This window comes from Camponotus floridanus, unplaced genomic scaffold, assembly GCF_003227725.1.
Source record: "Camponotus floridanus strain SB8 unplaced genomic scaffold, Cflo_v7.5 scaffold15, whole genome shotgun sequence".
NCBI classification, from domain to species: domain Eukaryota; kingdom Metazoa; phylum Arthropoda; class Insecta; order Hymenoptera; family Formicidae; genus Camponotus; species Camponotus floridanus.
The window spans coordinates 2,533,982-2,558,186 of NW_020229270.1; the positions used below are offsets into that span (position 1 = coordinate 2,533,982).

Genomic DNA, 24,205 nt, shown 5'->3' on the forward strand with positions numbered 1-24,205 from the left:
AATCTATAGTTTATGTCACGTATATTATAGATTTTTTGCGCATAAAGCGGCCTTTTCATTGACGCTACTTTTTAGCATCAATGAAATTGCACCTTAACAGTTGGCAGCCCTACGAGATAGGCTGTGCAGCACTGCGCGTATATAAAATAAATTTGAAATCGCTTCTAGCCTAACCATCTTCACGCGATCGACTTTATTTGAATTGCACGGCATCGCATCGAATTATGATGCGGCGCCGATTTGTTCGAACGTAATTCGGGACATCGCGATGCTGTATAAGCGTCGAATGAGCACGAATTGTCACGCAAATATGATAAATCACATCTACTCACCGTTCACCGGCTGTTCCACAGGCCGCTCCACTCATTCGCCTCGAGACGTCCCATTCCGATCTTGATGCACACGATATCATCAACGCGAACGCGCGACACTTTATTCGGCACTCCCGATATTCGCTCGCATCCGATAATCATCATCAAGGGCGCAAATAACGCGACGCGACTTCGTTCCATCTTCGCAATCGCGCTATCACTGAACTGTGAAAAATAGCTGTCGCGCACTTCCACCGACATATTATGAAACTCGCGCGATCATCCTTGGACACTTTCGACGCTCTTTCACTCGCGATATTCGTTTAAAAACGGTTAAAAGATGCGAAAAATGCGGACGTACGACGATCCGTGTAACTGCGTATGACTCCGATTCACGTATGACGCGTATGACGTAGCTATGACGCGTATGACGTAGCAGTCACGCGCCAACATGGCGGCCGAACCAGTGCGCATTCGTTTCTGCACACTGGTTCGGCCGCCATGTTGGCGCGTGACTGCTACGTCATACGCGTCATACGTGAATCGGAGTCATACGCAGTTACACGGATCGTCGTACGTCCGCATTTTTCGCGTCTTTTAACCGTTTTTAAACGAATATCGCGAGTGAAAGAGCGTCGAAAGTGTCCAAGGATGATCGCGCGACTTTCATAATATGTCGGTGAAAGTGCGCGACAGCTATTTTTCACAGTTCAGTAATAGCGCGATGGCGAAGATGGAGCGAAGTTGCGTCGCGTTATTTGCGCCCTTGATGATGATTATCGGATGCGAGCGAATATCGGGAGTGCCGAATAAAGTGTCGCGCGTTCGCGTTGATGATATCGTGTGCATTAAGATCGGAATGGGACGTCCCGAGGCGAGCGAGTGGAGCGGCCTGTGGAACAGCCGGTGAACGGTGAGTAGATGTGATTTATCATATTTGCGTGACAATTCGTGCTCATTCGACGCTTATACAGCATCGCGATGTCCCGAATTACGTTCAAACAAATCGGCGCCGCATCATAATTCGATGCGATGCCGTGCAATTCAAATAAAGTCGATCGCGTGAAGATGGTTAGACTAGAAGCGATTTCAAATTTATTTTATATACGCGCAGTGCTGCACAGCCTATCTCGTAGGGCTGCCAACTGTTAAGGTACAATTTCATTGACGCTAAAAAGTAGCGTCAATGAAAAGGCCGCTTTACACACTGAAAAGGTGCGGCCTCATTGACGCTAAAAAGTAGCGTCAACCATTGGTTGAACAAAGAGGTAAGTATACTTACCTCTTTGTTCAACCAATGGTTGACGCTACTTTTTAGCGTCAATGAGGCCGCACCTAAAAAGTTGAAACTGAACTTTATTTTATTGACGCCATATCTAGAGAAAGTCTAGTGATTTTAATTTGCCGCTGGTTTCTAGCGTCAATGAAATTGCACCTTAAAACGAAACGCAGCCTATTCTTCAGCTGTTATCCGGTTTCCGGTTTCCGGCATCTTTAGTTAGCTAACACGTGAATAAATAACGTAATGCGTAGTGTGGTGTAAATTCTGACGTATATTATCGAGACTATTCAAATCTTTTACTGTTTCAATATGAGCTCGGAAGAAGATAACTTAAATTCTTTGCATAAAGTGTATACGAATGATCCACTCTTATTCATGACTTACGTCGGAAAGGAGGTTAAGATAATGACGAAAGATAAAAATGTTTACTATGGTATTGTTTATACACTTGATCCGGTATCAGAAAGGTTAGAAAAAAATTGCATTTATTATATTAAATATTATATTATATTAATATTTTTAATTATATTATTTTAATATTTTTAAAAATTGCATTTATTATATTGAATATTATATTATATTAATATTTAGTCAAATATAATTCTATAATAAATTATTATTAACTTTTAATATTAAAACTTAATAATGAAAACAAACTTAATAAGATTATTAGAGATATATATTTGTTTATTATTATGTATGGTGCACGTGCGTGTATGTTTTTTGTTCTTTGATCATAATCTATAATAATTTCACCATTCCTTATCCTTATTAAGTTTGAAATAATTAATTTTGACTAATTACAGATAATATTATTTTACAGCATTGTTCTTTTACATCCACAAACAGATACACAATATCATTTAAAAATAATATTCAACCATGCCATTAAAGATATCGAGGTAATATCAAAAACAGAAAGATTCATACCAGAATTATTCCTGCCTGCAAAACTTTCGCAGACGATGATTACTAAAAGAAAAAATATCGTTATGCAATTATTATTGAATAATCGATTTCCAGTTAAAGAGGAAAATGACGTTTTATTAATCGAGGATAGCGTATCGATAGAACCTCCATATTATCCTGAAAATTGTACATGTGCTAACAGTATTGTTCTCACTAGAATACAAAATATTTTAACACATGTAAATATTGAATAAACTTGCGCTTAACAAAATACAAAATTATGTTAAAGATTCCTTTGTCAAATCTTATAGAGAGTTTTATTATAGAATTATTAGTGATACTGTATAAATTAATTTAGAACAAATTATCAGAATATTGGAATGCTAATATTTTGTAAGTTAAAGTAAGCTAAAAGTGGTACATTTCACAAATTGATTTTTAAAGAAGCTAAATGAATAATAGAACTATATCCTCCAGTTAATTTCTGTGACGAATATCCTGTGTACTATATAAATTTAAAATTTAATAGTGCATTTATATGTATTGAAATGGAGTAAAGGAGTTTCAGTATATAGTTTTAGGTTGTTTGTATATAATAATATATTTTGCAGAAGCATTTGTATTGCTAATTACAAAAATAGCTTATCTATCATTAGGAATATATATGTTAAATCGCAATGTTGCAAAACTCACAGTGATTTAATAACTTTTATTTTCTAATCTTTTTCACTGAGGAAGGTATTAAACAAAAATTTCTCTTGGTTTCCTACATATCTTATGCTTCGCAAAGCAATATTTTAATTAAAATATGATATTAATAGATTTTAAGAATATGTTTTAAAGTAAATTCACAATTTTTATATCAATTGATTTGTATATACATATATATTTTTTATATTTATAAATGCAAAATAATGTAAAGATTGCAAAAAACTGTCTCACAAGAACAGATGATTATAATAAATAAATTGTCTTTTTTGTGGAAAAACAAGAATCATTTCACAAATGTGTGATAAAATTACAATTATAATATGTTATCATCATATCATATAACTATTTATAGGAATAAATATACATAATTATTCAATGTAAAATCAATTATAAGAATGAGAATTTTATATTACACCAGATTAAAAATACTTGATTAAACGTAGCATTTATAGACAACATAAAATTAGAATATCTCATATTAAATGTATAATTAGTAGACACATTGGTTTATGTCTTGTTGTAGTTGGAATTTATTGGATTGTCAAGAATCTCTTATTAGATTATGTGTAATACAAGATTTAAAATTAATGTGATTAACATAATATAATTTGTAGTAATAAACAGCCTCATTCAGCAACAAATATTGGATATACTTTATACACAAAATGTTAAACTATTCAATTGGAAATGTAAAAGTAGCATAACTGAAACACTTCTCAGAATAATTACAACATTTAAAGTCTCCAATCTTTTGTGTAATCTTTTATGTATATTGGATTTTCATATTTTCAGTTAGTTGTACTTTATACTGTATTTCAAAATTATTTTTAATTCTTAATTTAAACTAGCTATATAAATATATATATCGAAATTGTGGAAAAATTTCATGTGTAAATCATGAAGATATATTAGATTTATATGCATATTATACTCTATATTTGCAAATAGTGATGGAATGTTTTTAAAAAGCTTATAGTAATATTTCAAGTTATCAGAAGCTAATTAGTTGATAATATAAGTTCACAATAATAAAATCGAATCTATTAATTTTTTTCTAATATATATGTTGATATACATATGTGTATGAGCATAAGCACTAAATGTTACATATAAGATTTTTCACTCTAACAAGATTTTTTAAATAGCTTGTTTTATATATTTAATGATACTATGTCAAAATTCAGTTTTATTTTTAATTATAAAAAAAAAGACCTAAAGTAATTTTGCTTATTTAAATATAAAATGTTAAAATTTTTTTATTCAAGTTTAGGAATATTAATATATACACTTGTTTTTTTTATTTCATTTTTTATATCATTTGATATGATAATAAGCGCTTGGTATTTTCCTATAATTGAATAATTATTTAATTTAATTTTTTTTAAGCTTTAATTTTAAATTATTTAGAACATTTTATGATCTTGAATTTGTGTAAAATAGCAAAATGTAATTAGGCTATATATGATGATGAAAAAGAAACAAGCAAAAACTAAATATTTTATAGCAAATATTACCTTTGTTCGAATTTTTCTTGTTCTCAAACATCGCATCTTTTGATATTGTAAATCAAATAAGTAATTTGACAATTTTGATTTTACTTGAAGTGTGAATTACAACTAAAACTAAAGTATTTTTTCATTCTTATTTCAGATCACATAATTTCACACAAATCATTTGAATCTGTGTTTAAAATGCAATAAGACATAATAAATTTGACAAATTTTATATTGAACATTTATAAGATTTAAAAATTGTGTTTTGCTTTCTCTTCTCTTTATAAATTTTTTTCAGTTTACAATCATATATAATGATTGTATTTTTTACGCAGATTCTCACATGTTATATTCTAATATCATTTGATTTATCAGTCATCATTATGTTTTTTCATAAATATTAAGAGATCATAATGGTGGCAGTATATTTAATGTAATAAAAATGAAGTTTCAAACACTGAATTGAAAGCGACTCAATGAAGTAATTTGAGATATTTTTATTGTTCTATTGTTTATCATCAATGTTACGTATTATCTCTCATTTAAAGTTTGTACATAAAAAATTGTTATAAAAAAAAATGTCAAGTACCAAAATTTTAAAAAGCTATTTTAGAGACAAACATTAGACATTCACTTAGTAATAGGAATAGTATTGATATGTGACATTTACTTAAATATAAGACTGAAAAATCTATCGATTTTAACGAATATTGAATTTTATAACAATAATCAGTTTTTTAGAGATTAATGTTTTAGATACTTCCAATTGATCAATTTTACATTAACAATTCAAAGAAATTTGACTTCACCGGAGATGCTATACATCAATTATAAATATCCATCCAAATGTAAAGATGCAATTATGAAACTGAATATTAAATTACATGGAATGTAATAATATGCGAAAATGCTTTTTGTACAAAAGCATTTTTTTTTTAAATAATTGAAAACAAACACATTCTAAATAGTTATTTAACGATATAAAAATATGTATAATCATGGTTAATTGTAATAAGAATATACACAAAGCGCATGGACCTATTCATTACATATTCAGACTTGTAGATGATTCATAGACGTAGTATATAACATAAACTCCGCATATGGCTAGAAAAGTGTAGCCAACATATAGAAAGAGACAGATGATCTAATCCCTCTGTTCTTTGTCTCTCTCTATGTAGATGAATTGCAAAAAAATAAAAAGAAAGAGAGAGAGGAAAGAGCTCCTCTATTTTTGTTTATTTTCTAGATGTTGGCTTCACTCAATTAGACGGCAAAACAAAGTACATGCAGAGTCTATGTATACTATGTCCATGTTCCTGTCTATTGACTTTTCCATATAACACAATATAAGTGAGAAATACGAATAAACGAATGTTAACTTAAGCGACGTAAATAAGTGACTTTACAGTGACGTAAGATACAATATTTGCATACAGAGTTGGCCAAAAAGGAAATTCAATGTACGAGTCCTACTACTCCCGATATTTATGTTAACCTTTGTATTTTAATGCGATCTTATGTTAAAATTGAATATTTTTTCAACTTTCTATGAATAACTTCTGTGAATATTGTGAGAATTTGCACATAATAAAGTTAACAATATGTACAATATACTTTGTTAACATAGGCATTTGATGATATCGTTTGTTTGCTCGCCCAACACATATCAATTATCATTGTGCTATAAGTGTATGAACCACTATAAATATTAATATACATTCGCATCATTATAAGCACGAGCATTTCTTGTAATAATTATAAGTCTTCTTATTTAATTGAATTATGAACGAATGCATTATATCTACATTTATTTTGTGGCATTTTAAAGCTCTTGGTTATTTCAGTTTAATCTCCACAGAAATAAATTGCTTAACGATTTATTACTTTATGAGGTAGATCATTCCGTTTCGTTGTCGGAATAATATTCTATTTTCGTCGCAATACGAGGTTTTTTCGAATATCTTAATCCTAATTTATCCGCGATCTTTTCAATATGTAACAGTACCTGAAATATACAATAGCTTAAATTAGAATAACAAACTTCTTGACTTAGTAATGTTACACTTACATAATCAAGTTGTTCCTTTGTATGCGCAGCAGAGAGACAAAATCTAATTCTGCCTTGCATTAATGATGTTGCCGGGAAACCAACACCGACGGTTGCAATGTTATACGTCGTTAGAGTACGGATCACTGCACTGTGTTGAGAATATCATAAAAATATATTTTTTTTTAATTAAATTTGTATTGCATTATTGTATTATTTTTTATTATATCTTTAAATATACTGTCATGTAGATTTTAGAAGTGACGAAGTAAATATTGAAAATAACATTCTCATCTACTTACGCAATTTTAGAATATAAATAAACTAGCATAGGCACAACGGGCGAATCCTCATTTCCATAAGTTATAACTCCGATTTGATTTAATCTGCGTCTAAAATATCTTGTATTCCTAGCTAATTGTTTGATACGTCTTTCACCGGCATCAGTACCATCTTCTCCCATAATGATTCGCATTGACGTAATAATTTGTTGCGTAACGGGCGGAGACATCGATGCCATGTACGTATGCGCGTGACTATGTATCCTTACATGATTTATTAATGCCTGAAACAAAACACTTGATTAAAAAACCGCTAAGGTCAAACGTTAATAATGGAATATAAATCATTAAAGATATTACTTTCGTCCCAGCTATATATCCACCCGCCGAGGCAAAGCTTTTCGTGAACGTTCCCATGAGTATATCGATTTCGCGTGGATCGACACCGTAATAATCGCAAACTCCTCTTCCATTCTTTCCTATAGCACCTGTACTATGCGCTTCATCCACGTAAATATAGGCCTATTTGATAATGAGAAAGATTTATTAATCGTAACATGGTTAAAAAAAAGGAATAGCAGTTAAAATAGTCGACATTATTCTTACGAACTTTGTATTTCTTTTTTAATTCTAATATTTCGGGCAGATGAACAATTGAGCCTTCCATAGAGAAAACGCCTTCGACAACGATAATTATCTTTTTCCAAGGTTCGCTAGTTACCGGTTGTCCGAAAACAATGGCCTTTTTCAAACATTCTTCCAAGTGTTTCACATCTGTGATAAACCATGATTTCTTTATACTTCTAAGAATAATAAAAAATAGTTATGAGTATTGTAAATGTGACTATTGTGTTTACTGTTATGTTTGAAGATCTGTATCATTGCACCAGATAGCCGAAGCCCAAGTATAAGTGAAGCGTGATTTTTTTCATCACTAAGAACTAGACAACCCTTGCTGACTAAAGAGGGTAGGTTTAAAGAATTCGTTGCGAATCCCATCCCAAATACTATGGCATCTTCGACTCCCAAAAATTTCGCAGTTAATTTTTCTAATTCATCATGTATTGGCATAGTCCCTTAAAACAATAAAAAATGATACTTTTACTCGATTTCTCTTTTAAATGCATACATACATAAAATTGTTTCATTTTAAGAAATATAATATGGAGCTCTGTTAATAAATCAGTCATCAAATTATAAAAAAATATAATACATTTATAAATGATCAAATTTTAATAATTATAATTCGATACAAAATTGTTCCCGCTTTCTAATTAAACATTAACTATAATTTATTATAAACGATGTATATTTATTTAATAAGCGCTTATTATTTTATCATTTTATGTATTTGTCACACACAATAATAAAATAGTGAATGCTCTTATTACATGGATATCAATTTAATTTTTTATGTCAAAGAAGACAAAGAAGAAATAAACTGTCTTCTAAATACAACAATTTTTATTTTATGCTTTCTCATGATAATATGATTAATTACTATTTAGTCAAACGATATTTTTGATCATTGCAAATATTTTATTCGTCTTTTCACCTAGAAAAAAACGTTATATATTAAAAAATCTCGAATTATTTACCTAATTCAACACGTGTACTGCCAGTGGCACAGCCAAACTTCTTGAGCGTTTCTAAGCTTTCCTCAGCACATTTACCACTCGCCTCGGCAAACCCTAAATAATTGTAAGAGCCCAAGTTTATACATTGCGTTTCAGTTCCGGTAAATCTGTCAGAATTAAAAAATTCAAGATTTCAATTCTATTGATATATGATATCATTTTTGTACGTAGTGAAACTTACTGAAACGTCCATCCGTAATCATTAGTGACTCGATCTTTTAATGTTACGATTGCACCGGGCACAGAACATATCGGTCTATCCCAACAATCTTTGACTCTTCTGTAGACGTATCTAAGATAAAATTTCTCAAAATTGTCATAAAGCGGCGCATATCCCTAAAAATATACATTTATTATAGGATAGTATGTTAATATTAAATAATATATCATAAACGTTCTGTAGAAATTTTGTAGAAATAATATATACATATATTTACATATCATTATGAAATTCCTATTAATAATACATAATAGTTTCATTTATTTATATGATATTTATAAGAGAATATTTTAATATATTGATGTCAAAGAAAGTAGGTATTTAAAAAAAATGTTTTTATTATAAATTTATATTTATTTATTGCATTCTATATATACTATCTTTATAAATTATATTATAAGAAAATATAAGTAATTATCATTGTACCTGCCTATTTTTTTCAGTAGCAACCTTCGGAATAAAGAATAATTGATTGATAAATCCCAGGAACATGAGAATATAGAAACCGAGATATGTAAGTGCTGCTGTAATGAATGGGACTTTTTCGAAAGACTCTTTTGATGGTGATTTTTCTAATTTCATTTTTTTAGGAGTAGAGCAGAACTGTAATAAAAATTCGTACATTCAATATTTATATAGCCGAGGAAAATATATATACATGTATATTAAAAGTTTAAAACATTAAAAGCGATACGATATAATAATAAAAATTACCCATCAAAAAAATACTTTAAAATTTTATTATTCTTTGCATATCTTTGCGTCAGGAGGAAATATGAAAAATACTAAATGTTATAAGGAAATATGAAATACACGGATATATATATATATATACTTCATGATAAGTTTCGAAGAAAATAAGTAAAAGAATATTAAATGTCAACAATAAGATTCAATACTCGGGATTATGATATGTTAATCTTTGCTTTATCAAAGAGAGTTATGTCGCTGCAATACGATTAAAACACGGTTCGCAGTATAAGGTTGCGATCGTATTTCATTGTTATTTGGAACGCATACTTTTACTCAGACAATTAACCTTGCGATGTATTATTAAAAAAGTGTTAACCTTTAATCTCTGCAAAACAATTCGAGTCTCTTAAAACTGCAAAATTTATAAAAGAGAAACGACAAAATTTTCGACATTTGATTTTACAAAAATAGAAAAAGAGATATGAGGGATTAAATAAATAAATACAATTATTGCATGTCCTCTTGTCTATAAATTTTTTAATCTAGTTGGAAATTATTAATCTTTAATTAAAATTCCTCGAAACACTTATAAAATCTTTAAATAATTAATACAATAGATAAAGAAGCTAATAAACTAAGCACATTCTATATTTTGATAAAATTTTATCATTTAATTATACAATATGAAAAATTAGCTGATTTAGTTGAATTAGCTAAATGATTTATGAAATCTTATTTTTGTTAATGAAAAATAATCTTTTAAAAGTCAATCTTTAGAAAATCAATATTTAAAAAGAAAATATGAATTTCTCTCTCTTTGGAGCATTTTATATATAGATTATATTTTAGATTGCTTGAAAAATAGACAAAATAATTTAGCATTCTTTTTACTGTGGTCAATTTTCGAAAAAATATAAAGAATCATGCTGCGGTGGCATAACATAGTTTCACATTTTGTGCTGATTACTGAAAATTGTCAGATTTACTCGACTGTTCGACCACGAAGGATCGTAACACATGCTTTAAATGGTGCTCAAACGATAACCAGTTTTTCTACATGCAATGTCTTAGAAATGTTTATTTCTTCCCTCACTCATATCATGTTTATCATTACTTATCGCTTTGATCGCAATGACATCTATCAAGAGTGTGAAAATAAATTATATATTTGTAAATTCTGCAAAATTTATTCGAACAATTTCTAAAAAAGAAAAAAATGTTCATGATATTTTCACGTCTGAATTGATAACATAGCAATATACTATGTATACGCTATCTTATTTTATCAGTTATTGGAACGCGAAGTATAAGACATTAAATTTAAGAGCCGTCATATCGTAATCTCTGTTGATGTTGATTATAGAATTGATAGCGATTTCCGCGTGACCTAAGTATTTATGTGCTTCAGAGTTCGCACATAAGGACATGTAATCTCGAGGTCGTATCTTAAAGAGTATTACCATCTAAAGAGGCGGTAAGTGTGCCATTTACATTATTTAATAAAATTTTTTTAACGAAAAGAGAAACAATGCTTCGATTACTACTTTGCAGCAAATCGATACTATAAATATCCTGTATAGCTCCGCGCGAATACATTGATTATATATATTGTGTTATTTTCTTTAGTTAGTTGTAAATTTTATTAATAAAAACTCATATACTCAGTTTATATACATGTTGCTATAAATTAAAATAAATTAAAAATTTTCCCTCCATATATAATTATATTTTTTTAATATCTATATTTCCAGAAAGAAAGTAATTGATATATTAAATCGGATAATATCAAGAAATTAAATATTTCAAATTTATGAGAATTGTTGTTCCAATGATAGTACATGTGTCCTGTTAGTAAACAAAAGATAATGGTAGAGTGTAAAATTAAAAATAGAATAAAAAAATATAACTGAAATTCATCCTATACAAGTTTTTATTTTACATTATCTTTATACTATTATTTTATATCTTATATTACTAATATTTTTATTACTATTACATTACTACTATTTTATCTAGTTTTGTTCATCCTTTACTCAAGATAAAATATAATGTCTCTCTAAAAAAAATAAAATTTTTATTTTTTTTAATACGATAATTTTTCCATGAATTTTTGTCGTAATCTTAAAAGTAACACGTAAAATGTTACTCGTACATTTCAATTTATTATTGTTTAAATTTGATATTTGTTGAAATATTGTATTTAATTGAAGTTTTATATTTAAACGCTGTTTAATTAATCTTTAGTTTCTTGGAATAAATATATTATAAAATATATATTATATATATATTATATATATATTATATATTATAATATATATTATAAAAATATATATTATAAAAAATTATAAAAAATAATACAGTATGTTTTTAAAAATAATACTGTATGTTTTTAAAACATGTTCTGAAAAACTCTGAAAAAAATTGCAAATTTCAACATATGAAAAACTTACAAGTCACTATTATTTAATTCATTATAATTGGCATTCATTTAATCATTAGAATTATCATTCATTTAATCATTATAATTATTGCTTAATCATTAATCATTATAATCATTATAATTATTGCTTTGAACGTAAATTTACTAGATAAATCTTTTTTGCAAACGAAGATCTTGAACTCCTTTCTGAATAAAAAAAATATATGACACGGATAATAGATTATTTTAATTGATAGAAATAATGATTAAATTAATTTGACAAGTTTTTTGCTAATTCACTGATCAAATTCAATTTTCGGTATACTTACTGTACATAATTTCGGAAAGGTACACGGCGTGACGTTTTTATAACATTTTATATACATCATCTTCGTAAAAATTCTATTTTATATGAGAGATTTATATCATTACGTGTATTACAAAAATTATTGATAATAATAACGGTATTACCATGTGACTCGCGAATGCCCGAGGAAGGGACGATGCGATGCGACTGGACGCTGAGAATCGTACGAGAAGAGAAACAAGATTACATACATCCGATATATAGATCGGATCAGGTGAGACGAGGTCAAATCGGATAGCCAATACGAGGGGCGGCTTTCCGGAGCGCCGGTTACTTACGTGTACGTGGCCGTTACTCGTCGAGGTGTAACCGTTGATCCTGCCGGCCTCCTCGGCGCCGCGAAACGTTAAACCGTTTCGCAGCGACGACGACGTCTCCTTCTCGCACGTGTTGGCGGCGCGCAACCTCGTGGTCGTCGTCGTCGCCATCGCCGATCCCAACTTGATCCGCGCTCTGACGTTAGCCGAATCCACCGAGGACGACGATGATCCCACGCTCGACTCGAGGCGAGAGCCACCGGACAACGAGACGGGCGGCGGACGTCGCGATGCGTCGCGGTACTCGTCGCCACCACTCATCGCTCGCTACTCACACCACCGTTCCACGTCCGGTCGTAGTAATCACGAACAATACGAATGTATCGTGGCGTCGATCGGCGCCTGCGCGCGCCGCACCACCGATAAAAGATTTTTCCTATGCCGTTGCCGCGTCGCCTTGCGTCGTTTTGCGACGCCCTGCGACGATGCGACGAGCCTTTTATACGCGGAGATCTCGTGCGCGTTGCGCCGCACCACGTCCAGTTTCCGTCTCACTCCTTCTCTTTCTTCTCGCCTCTCCCGCTCCTGCTACGGCAAAGTCTTTGGTGAAAACAGGTCACGTTTAATCCTACTAAATTGCGCTACTTACTATACTTTTGCGTTTCTCTTCTACTTATGATAATATATGTGTGTACGTTAATTCTATTCTCTCTATTTCGTCTCTGTTGAAAATCTTGAAATGTGAAGAAACGAAAAGAATAAAAGTTTGACGAGAAAGAGAGATTTGTAAACTGAATTTCAAGCAGTTGGATAAATGATAGAATAGAATTAATCTTTAGCTAATTTCAAATCAAGTTTTTTATAGTTTTGCTTTGAGGTTATATGTTATTATATTATATTTCTTTGGGCCATTTTGCATTTAAGGTAGTTTTTTCGATATTTTTCTTGAGTAAAGGTCGATTCTAAATTGACCAATCAGTCAAAATCAGTCGGTAAAAAAATACGATGGTAAAGAAATATTCACGTACGTATTGGAGGGGAAAAAGAAGGACAAAGTTACATACGAGATATGTAGAAAGTGTACAAAGAGATGCATGAAGAGTTTCACTATATAATCTCTCGTATAACGTCATATAAGGATAATAGGTAAAATATTTAAAATATGATAAAAACTTAATGATAAAAAACTCAAAAATCTACACTCTGTTCCTGTCAGTTGCACCCTCTGTGCGCCACATTACACATACTTTTCGTACTTGAAATAAAATTGCAAGTACGAAAAGCGCAGTGTTGAAAGAATACAGTTTTAACGCACTCGTTTGAGGCGGACCTTTTACGCGCGTGTTCCTCGCTTAAAGTAAAATAGACGTGGAAGGAAAAAGGAAATTAACAGAGCGTAGAAAGTGCGGTTAAAAAAAACGAACTAAATCTACTTGTGTAAAATTCGCCTATAAAATGATCAAGGTTATAAATCGAAGTTTCCTCGACTTAATTAGGCTCTCATTTCGATGGATTTGAATTCCATTTTCTGCTTGAAAAATCGAAAATCGCGAGGCGGAAACATAAGCCATTGATATTGCACCGATCAGCTGACCGGCCGGCCGGCCGGCTGACACGACCGGTAACACGGTCGGTGACGGTCGTAGCTTACTTCGGTATCTCGGACGAGTGGGGGCGATAGCGACTACGCGATTGGTCCGTGTCGGTCGGTGCGACGGGAGAGGGCGACAGACCCTTCGCGATGGGGAGTGCGCTTCGCTGATTTCACCCGTCGTCGCGATCGCGATTCTGCCGAATACTATAAACTCGGCTTTACTCAGCCTTACTGGTTCGCGCTTCGAAGCCAACACCCGAGTGTGACGCGGGTGAATTTTCTCTCCGTCGAGTCGTCTCGTCCTTGGCGCTCGTTAACCGGGCGACGACGCGCGCGAGAAGTCGCCCGTATCCGAGTTCGGAGTCATCCTCATCTCTCGCGAGTCGACGAAAGGAGGCCATAGGAAGCGAGGGACGCGACGCGGCGCGGTGGTGAGCGGTCAGGACAGCAAGGACGTCGGATGTGCCCCACTGAAGTGCCGCGAAGGCGAGCAACGACAGCGGCAGCAGGTGGGAGTAGCAGCCGCTCCTCGTACCTGGCTTTTATGAGTGCGTAGGGAGGCGTCGCGCAACATTCCGCGCACAAGCAACGTTGTGTGCCGGGGGATTGTAAAGCTTTAATCAGCCAACTCATTCGCTCGGTGAGTCATCGTCGGTTGCCAAACGCGGATCGAATCGCCATCGTTCTGGAGCCGAGGATGGACCCGGAACGGATCCAGTACCCACCCAACGACGAGCCGCTCAAGAGGGACCACGATTCCGTCGACGACTTCGAGCATCTCGGCCACGACGGTTCCCCGGATGACGGTTCCCGTTCGGAGCAGTATCAGCAGCAGCCGTTGCGACTGATTGACGCGCCACGTGTCGATGATCTGCTGCACATCGGCGACTCCTTCCAGGCATCGGACTCCGTGCTACCGAGCGCGCTCGTCGACGTCGAAACAAAGCCCGTGCCCGCGACGCCGCCGCCTTCCGCGGACTTTGACAAGTGCGAGGCCATGGCGCAGTCGTCGGATCCGTTCCAGCGGCCGCTGGACCCGGTCGATCCCAAACTGGCTAGCATGGCGTTCGTCGAGACCGAACGGACCTACGCACCCGCGCATCAATTTCGCGACGACGACGGCGACGAGGTCGAGAACGAGAAACTAGACCTCCAGGTACCGTTGTTACCAATCTCGACGGCAACAGCTGACAGCGACGTTCCGTCAGCGACGAAAGGCGATAGCAAGGTCCAACCCCTCGAGGAACGCGAAGATATCGCGAATCTGGGGACCGATCAGGATAAAGTCATTGCGAGCGGTACCGATCAAGCCGACGAGGATCTAGTGCATCGAGACGTAAAATCGTCGGTGCTGCCAATGGCGGAGAAATCACCGGTGGTGGACTTTCTCGGGGATGACGACGCGCCACCGAAGGAGGATAAAACCAGGAATATTATGGACGACGATTCGTGGAACGTAGTGGAGAAGATGGATGTAAAGCGGGAACAAGGGGGAAAGGAGCCCGAACCGCCGACGAAGCCGCTACCGCCCTTGCCTAAGGAGGCGGATCTCTTGGAGGATAACGCGCGCCAGGACAAGTACGAGATGTCGAACGACTTCCTGATCGCGGAGGCTGCCAAGCCGTCACCGCCGCAGCCACCGCAGCGAAGCAACAATTCGGAGCACGAGAGTGTTAAACGGCGCGAAGTGCCGAAACCTAAGGAAACCGATTACGTCTATCCTCGTCCGGTTGGCAAAGAGAAGCAGGAGATCGAAATAGCACCGAAGGAGATATTCAGAGACATGGGATTAGGTGAGTGCGATAAAATCTTTCTTTGTATTCTATTTCAAGGATAACTTCTCGCGAGCTTGTGGATATAAGACTGACAATGAGATAATCGCTGACTGAACATCAGTTCGTTTTATTTACATTGTTTCGTCACTTTCCCAAATTAAATTTAGAGGTATATATTTTACTTGGTGCATTTAACCAAGATATAGATTCTCATTTTGGAGAATCCTATAAAACCCTGAAGAGACGTAGACGAGAATCGGGGCGAAGTCGCTGAATCGGGAATCGAACCCGAGTCTTTCGCTTGCCTTGCTCTTACCATTAAGCTATTCAGCCCCACACCGATATCACTTTCGTCTATTTGTTTATAACTATGGAAAATGAAACGCGATCTTTTCAGCTACGTGTGAATTAAACTAAAACGTGTGGGGCTGAATAGCTCAATGGTAAGAGCAGTCACCCGGCAAGCGAAAGACTCGGATTTGATTCCCGATTCAGCGATTTCGCCCCGATATTTTTCTCGTCTACGTCTCTTCAGGGAGGTAAAGAGGGTTTTATAGAATTTCTCAAAAATGAGAATCTATATCTTGGTTAAATGCACCAAGTAAAATATATGCATATGCCGTAATTTCGTTTAAATTTCGTGTACAATTAAAAAGAATTTTTAGGCATTACCATCCTCTGTGGCTCGTAGACGCTAGTTTTCTTAGCTTGTGGATATAAGACTGACAATGAGATAATCGCTGGCTGAAAATCAGTTCATTTTATTTACATTGTTTCGTCACTTTCCCAAATTAAATTTAGAGGTCTTGTACTAGAATTTTACGATAAAAATTAAGAAGTAAAATAATTGAAACATTCACGAATTATCTGTAACGTATGTATATTTTATTTTATAATATATTCTATTTAATATATTTCTTATTTCCATTCGTGCAGTTGATTGTATCTACTACAGAGAAATATATATTTCCTATTTTGCAACGTATAATTCCTTCCATTTAATATAATTAGTCTTATATATTTATATTCTATACAAATATATATATATATATATATATATATATATATATATAAAATATATTTAAATCGCATGTTTGCACGTGTGTTTCTTAATTTTTGTTATAAATTTTCATAATAATCGTCATCTTCGTAATAATCGTCATCTTCGTAATAAATGTGCACATTTATTAGAATACATAAATATACATATTTAAAAATTATTTTTCTCTATCATAATATTTACAAATTTTATTAAAAGTATTATAAAATATGGGCATATATTGTCTCTCATATTTATAGATATAAAAGGAATAGCAAGGAGATAAAATAATATAATTTTTTTTTAATTATTTCTGGAATTATATTATTCTATTTTCTGTTTGATGCGTAATAAATTCGCAAATGATGCAATTCTCTTCACTAATTATCTCTTTGTAATTTTTGTTTGCAGAATATTCTTTATGTTTAATGAATAAATATTTTTCACAACTCATATATTTTTCGCAATTCAAATTAAGATTTTTAAAGATTTGGAAGAAAAACAATTTTGTTCTCTTTGTTCTCCCCATCAGTCAATCTGCAGATAATCTTTTTGATCTTATTACAGCATTTGTTGCAAATAATAAGATAAAATTATTATCATTTATTATTATTATTATTATTTATATGCTAGAATGGAAATAAAAATTGCTACTAATGAAAATTAGTTTTGGAAATACTGAATAAAATAAGATAATTTGACAGTCTAAAATAAAAAAGAGATAAATGTGTACATAAAACAACGTATTATCAGCCAGCAATTATACTTAAATATTAAGTATGTAAATATATCCATTACTTATTTGGAATATTATGTTATCTTATCTGATTTTAATAAATCCTTATACGTTAAGTTTTTTTTTAATTATTCGATTCTAAAAAATACTTTGAGTTTCACGATTTCAAATGTTATTGAAAAAATATTTCTGGCGTTGGATGACAATCTGAAAAATAATATATAATAAATTTCGAGAGAATTAATATTACAACACAAATATCTAAATATACTTTTGCATAATCGATTGCCATATACCGTTTAATATTCGTTAGAAACGAAAGAGTCCTGACAAGAAATGCTAATTAATTTAGAGGCGATGCACAAACTCGACCATGCTTGGAAGCGCTTCCGCTTGGTTACAGTATGCCATTGACGTGATACTTGTTCACCTATCTTTCGTGCCATGCACGATTCTTAAAAATAGCTGTAACCTGCGTATATATTTTTTCCCTACATAATGCCACGCTCTACTTAACGACTAAGGAATAATGCATTCCGCGGGAAACGCGCAGAAAATTGCTCTTAAAGGCAATAACTTCGAGTACAACTAGTTAAGAAGAACGATTAATAATACGTAATCGCAAACTGATGATAACAGTTACGAGCATCATGTATATTATGAATCGGAAAAATTTCAGTATTACTTGTTTATATATTTTTTTTCAATATTTGCAATTTGTATCCATATGATAATAGTAGATTAATCCTTTAGAGATTAAAACGTTTTTCTTTGTCTCTCGACAAAATTTTCTATACGAACAGTATAATAGAAATTTTAATTTACGAGGTCGCAATTTCATTGCACAATAGTGTCTTGTTAACCGATGATTGTATCGTTCCGTATGGCTTCTGTATGACATCATAGGTTAAAATCACCTTCCGTCGTGCGTTATATCGATCTGTGGGAAACACCTTTCGGTTCTTCATGCATTGCGTGTCCTATGAAAAATACGCTGGAAACGCATCATTTTATAAATATAAGGGTGTTTTTCCCGTGTATAATGTACACTTCATCGTTTATTTATAATGACATGTTATTCTGATGTTTTCTACGAAAACATTTACGGATATCATTTCTTACATGTGATTTCTATATAAAAAATAAGACAAACGGTTATTGAAAAAGGACATTTTTGAATTTTAGTCATTTTAAAGAATATTTTAATAAATTTAAGAAAACAGCATATATATTTTTAATATTTGTTATATGGTATATTATTTTTTTATTTTACTTTATTTTAATCTATAATATTTGAAAGAGTTTTACAAAATGTATTATTTAAGTATAGGGTGTCTACATATTTTAGAATATTTTTGAAATAAAAGTCAATCTATAAAATCAATTTTTTTCTATGCAATATCAAGGTATTTATATTTTTCGAATAAATGATAGAAAATGAATCGTCGATAGTACACTGAGAAAAAATTGTAATGATCATGAATTATTGTTATTTTTAGCAATAATTATATTTAAGATTATTATTACTATGCATAAAGGTATTATTATCAATATTATAATAGTAATCTCTCAATATTTTAAAAATAGAAATCTCTTAACTATAATTTTTTTTACGATGGCAATTATAATTGATTCTTTTTCTCAGTAAAGATTCTTATTTTTTTCTAAGTAAAAGATAAGATATTCAGGAAAAAAAAAGATCGATGATTATGCATATAATATTAAATATTTTTTAATCAAATATTTTTTATTTTTAAAAAAGTTTAAAGATTAATTACAAGAATTTTAATTATAGAAGTATAAAATGTCAAGATATACATAAAATTTAAAAATTGCTTACAACAAATTTTCTCAAAATTCTGTAAAAATAATTTTTAAATTAAGTGAAATAAAAGAAATTAAAAAAGACATATCGTATTTACATGTTTTCATATCTTTATGAGATTTTAAGTTTTATGGGCAATAAAATTTTATTAGCTATATCTGGTTTCTTCACTAACGTACATTTCATAAATCATAGTATTCATCATCGAATGTTATGTATGTAGTAGTATTTCGCATACAAATACTTATACAAATTTATATTTCTTGGAAAGATCTATATCTATACTGACTTGATAAATGAATATTTTTGTACATGATTCATATCATATGGATATGTATCCTTCATATTTTTTTTTAGAGAGCGGTAGATCGAATTATAAAAAGACATACAGAAATTGTTCCGGAATATAATATCAAAATATTTTGTAAAATTATAGGAGAGATATTTCTATAATTATTTTTTAAACATAAGTGTGAATGTGTGAAGTATATAATAAAATTTTGATTTTACACTAAAAAAAGTTTGTAAACTATTCTTAAAATGGGGAGAAATATCGCGTATTTATAAAAACAAATAAAATAAGTTAAAAAATAACTTAAATTTTTTTATTTCAATATTGTTTTATTAATAATTTGTAATTTATTTTTATTTTGAGCAGTATATCTCAATTAATTTTTAAATTTTTCTGTATTCCAACTTTACGTGTATACAAAGTTAATTTAATGAAAAAACTCATAAATAATTAAGAGAGAAAATGCATAAATAGACACGGAATTTTTCAAAATCGGTCAGCATCTCATTGCAGATACTCCTAGATATAGTTTTCTTTCTTTCTTTCTCTCTCTCTCTCTCTCTCTCTCTCTCTCTCTCTCTCTCTCTCTCTCTCTGATATGATTAAATCATTTAAAAAAATTTTTAACTTTATTTTCGTACTATTAAAGTTTGTCGTAAAATGCATAAATCATCACAAAATTATATGGGTATTTATGGATTATAAAGAATGAATCTATGGAATTTGCATGAATTTTTGATGCTTTATATTCTTAAGTAAAATTTTATTTAAATATCACCAATTAATTTAAATAACACCTTGATAACACTGTGTCTCACTGTTGCAATACATGTATTTATAATATATTTTTTTCTGGAATTATTTACGCATTACTTCGTATTACGTCATATTTCGCATTATCCGCATTACTGTGCTTTGATAAGTTTTTACAAGTTCAGCAAGTATAATAAACTAATAACCCAGACAAGGTTAAAACGTCTTAAAAAATAAGAATTATGTGTTGTAACATATCTTTTAGATACGCGTGAATAATTCTCTAAAAGTTTAAATTTATAATTATTTAATATTTTATATAAATAGGTAATGATTACAAAAAGATAATTTTTTTTAATTTAATAAAATAAGTTGTGAAAGTCAAAGTCAGAAATTTATTCTTTTAAACTGTGTACATGCTTAACGTTTCGGTAATAGAGCACAGTGTATGTACGTGTTTTCGCTTGTGTGCTTGTGTCATTTCTTCCAGTAACTATAGTCATAGTTTATTAGCAACAATTTTAAAACAGTTATTAAGTAATAATTAGTATTTTTTTCTAAAATTAAGCATTAGTAAACATGCACACAAACTGTCATGTAAAGATAAATACTCTAAAGATAGATACAAACTTGTTGCATATGTTCGTATTTTGCAACTTTGTATCATCGTATCGTTGCAACTTTGTATCATCGTATCGTTGCAAATAAGTACAAAAGACTATAACTTTCTTAATATATTTAATTAATTTTATTATTTTTGAATTTAAAATATTCTTTCAGTTTACAATATAAACTTTATACTTTTTAAAAATTTTTTAAAAATTATACTACAAATAGAATTTTAGAAATAAGTATTATTTACAAATGTTAATTACAGAACAAAATTAAAAAAAATGTTTATTGATAATAATGATGATTTAATATTATTATGTTCTGTAATTTTGCTTTATATTAATGAATAAATAATTTAAGTTTACAAAAATCAAAATAATTTATTTTTATTTGCTAAATTTAAAAGAAAAGTTAAATTATAGTTAATTATAGTTAATTAGTGATTAATTGTTTCGATTACATATAATTTCGTATTACTTAGTTACACAGCGCATTACATAGAATTACTTGGAATTTCCGGGTAATTCGCAATACATATACAAATTTTTGATAAATGAGACATCTCTCGGATAACACCAATAGTTGTAATTATAAAACTTAATATTTATATACATATACATTTCTTTAGAAAATTCATTTGCATAATATTTTATTTTTGAATTGAAAATTTAGAATTAAATTAAAATTAATTTTTTGTGCTCTGCACAGATTTGCACGTTGTAATTTACAATAGATTTTGTATTTTTGAAAATCTCAAAGCACTTTTGCTTAAAAATTAATATACTTTTTATTATGATCAAATTATAGAATCATTCTATTAAGCATTTTATTGATTGAATTAATATTAATAATAGAATATTAAAAAAATTTCAATTAAGTAAAATAAAAGTAATAATATGATAATGATAATGATAAGAGATATAAATATGAGTTATTTGCATAAATAATCTTTAGATTCTTTTTATAGAATTGTAGTTTAGTGCTTCAGAAAAGACTTATTTAACTTTTATAGTAATTATGTAGTGAGTGTATCTAGAAATGATCTAGAAATACAGGAAAATTTAATAAAATTTTAAATAAAAATAATCTATATTAGATTGATAAGAAGGTTTCTTACATAAATTAAGAAATAACACTAAAAAATGAATTTTTTTACGTTAAACGCATTGTTGCTTATGCATATATATTATTTGCTTAAAATTTTGAGATTTTTATTGTTTGCTTATGCATATATATTATTTGCTTAAAGTTTTGCGATTGAAAATTCATTTTTCTGTATATATTTACATATTACGATGTATCTAACACAGGCACATTTGAATTTCTTACCTCTTTAATTCCGTCTTTCCTGCTTAAATTTTGATTATTAATTGATCTTCAAATCGATTGATGCGTCAAAACGTTTTCTATAAATAACACGAAGAATCACGAAGTCACAATATAATGCGTGACAACATAACCACCGCGTTGGATCGTAGTTGAGTACAGACTGGTTATAGTCTGACCACTCCATTACACTTGTACTTGAGAAGCATATTTGTGGCTATACGTAACCAAGATACGACATATATTCTTTTTATCTTCGAGAATTATTATCGTTATCACCACCTCATTATCATCCATCCAGAATGTACTTCACCATCATCAATTACGTAGGTTGCGATTTGTTTTCAGTTGATTTTAATTAATGGTGATTTTTCTAATATTTTGTAAGATTTATCTGTAAACATCTGTTCCATCTGATTCATCTGTAACATTTTACATTATACTATCAAATTATTTAAAACATATTTATATATAAATCTATGGAAAATTTTTGACAAATTTAACTAATTCTTCTCTTTAATTGTGCATAAGTCGTGCATGCGTGCGTACATGCGTACTTCGTACATGCGTACTTCGTACGTACATGCGTACTTGGTACATACGTGCGTGCGTGCATGCATGGGTGCGCATATTCGCACGTCGTGCGTATCCATGTATGCGAATTAAATTATTGAAATAAAAAAATCCGTGCAAAATATTAGATAAATATGATGATTACAATTTCTTATTGGCTATATAATATATAATTTTATTTTATTAATTAATATAATAATAACATGAATCAAACTATTTATTTACATACATTTTTGTTTGTAAAATTCAGAAAGGAAAATTTTTATCACATTATATAACGCGGATGAAAAATAGAAATAAACGGAATTCATGAAGAAACGAGAACAATTAATTGGATTCCGTTGCGACATTGCTTTAATGGTGAGTCAAGATCGGGCACCATCGAATTACGAATTCTTTTCGCATACGTCAAAGATGATAAAAAAAGCTATGAGCTCATAATAAAATCAACTCATGGAATATATCGCGTTTATAGACAACTTTAAACTTAGTAAAACTTGCGATCAATGTATCATTATTTATTTCTTGACTTATAACATTCATATAGCTTTCGACAAATATAAACTGTAGATAAACATTAACAAGAATATGAGTAGAGATTTTTGCTACAGAAATTATTATCGCTTCAAATAAATTTGGAGAAGTATTATCTTGTATATTGTATGATGTCACAAAGATGAAAAATTTTAATTATTAATGCGATGAAATGAGGGATTATTTAATGATTGTTATAATAATTACATGTTAGTTAATGTTTATGCTTCGATAATTAATTTCTAAATAAAAAATATTTGACATTTTTAGAATAATAAATATATTATATAATAATAATAATGTTTATAGAACATGAGTACATAAGATTACGTTCATGCATGTAATGCGATTAATTGCGCATTTTTGTGTGAAAATTTCTATTTAGTGTAGCTATTATATATTAAATTTTACGTTAGAGGGATTATTTTGTGAATGTTTCCTTTATATTATATATTGAAATAAATTAGTTTTTTTTTATTTTAACTATTTATTCAATAGTATAAATTAATAAAACTT

The 24,205-nt window shown here is 30.8% G+C and overlaps 3 protein-coding genes across 7 annotated transcripts in view; 2 read left to right on the plus strand and 1 right to left on the minus strand.

Moving 5' to 3' along the window:
- The first annotated feature begins 1,788 nt into the window (after positions 1–1,788).
- Positions 1,789–8,005, plus strand: LOC105258614 (gem-associated protein 6). 2 transcript variants are annotated; one of them, XM_011269970.3, is made up of 2 exons: positions 1,789–2,060; positions 2,417–3,315. In XM_011269970.3, exons 1-2 carry the CDS (start codon positions 1,903–1,905, stop codon positions 2,754–2,756), a joined length of 498 nt encoding a protein of 165 aa, XP_011268272.1. In that variant the 5' UTR covers positions 1,789–1,902; the 3' UTR covers positions 2,757–3,315. The 2 variants fall into 2 exon arrangements, 1 of the variants encoding a protein (XP_011268272.1); XR_003122484.1 differs by lacking the exon at positions 2,417–3,315 and adding an exon at positions 7,909–8,005 and having other exon boundaries at positions 1,889–2,060.
- Positions 5,036–22,751, minus strand: LOC105258613 (serine palmitoyltransferase 2). Of its 4 annotated transcripts, none has more exons than XM_011269969.3 (11): positions 22,586–22,751; positions 12,652–13,215; positions 9,321–9,497; positions 8,856–9,010; positions 8,636–8,781; positions 7,895–8,113; positions 7,648–7,811; positions 7,398–7,559; positions 7,059–7,321; positions 6,778–6,907; positions 5,036–6,714 (listed from the first exon to the last, which is right to left on the minus strand). In XM_011269969.3, exons 2-11 carry the CDS (start codon positions 12,949–12,951, stop codon positions 6,607–6,609), a joined length of 1,824 nt encoding a protein of 607 aa, XP_011268271.1. In that variant the 5' UTR covers positions 12,952–13,215; positions 22,586–22,751; the 3' UTR covers positions 5,036–6,606. The 4 variants fall into 4 exon arrangements, with proteins under 4 accessions (XP_011268271.1, XP_011268270.1, XP_025262416.1 ...); XM_011269968.3 differs by having other exon boundaries at positions 12,652–13,218; positions 22,586–22,750; XM_025406631.1 differs by lacking the exon at positions 22,586–22,751 and having other exon boundaries at positions 12,658–13,360.
- Positions 14,392–24,205, plus strand: part of LOC105258612 (reticulon-1-A) — a 29,026-nt gene continuing 19,212 nt past the window's right edge. Inside the window, exon 1 of the mRNA XM_011269966.3 lies at positions 14,392–16,017. Within this exon, the coding sequence (XP_011268268.1) occupies positions 14,922–16,017 (1,096 nt within the window). The 5' untranslated portion in view covers positions 14,392–14,921. The remainder of the gene's footprint in view (positions 16,018–24,205) is intronic.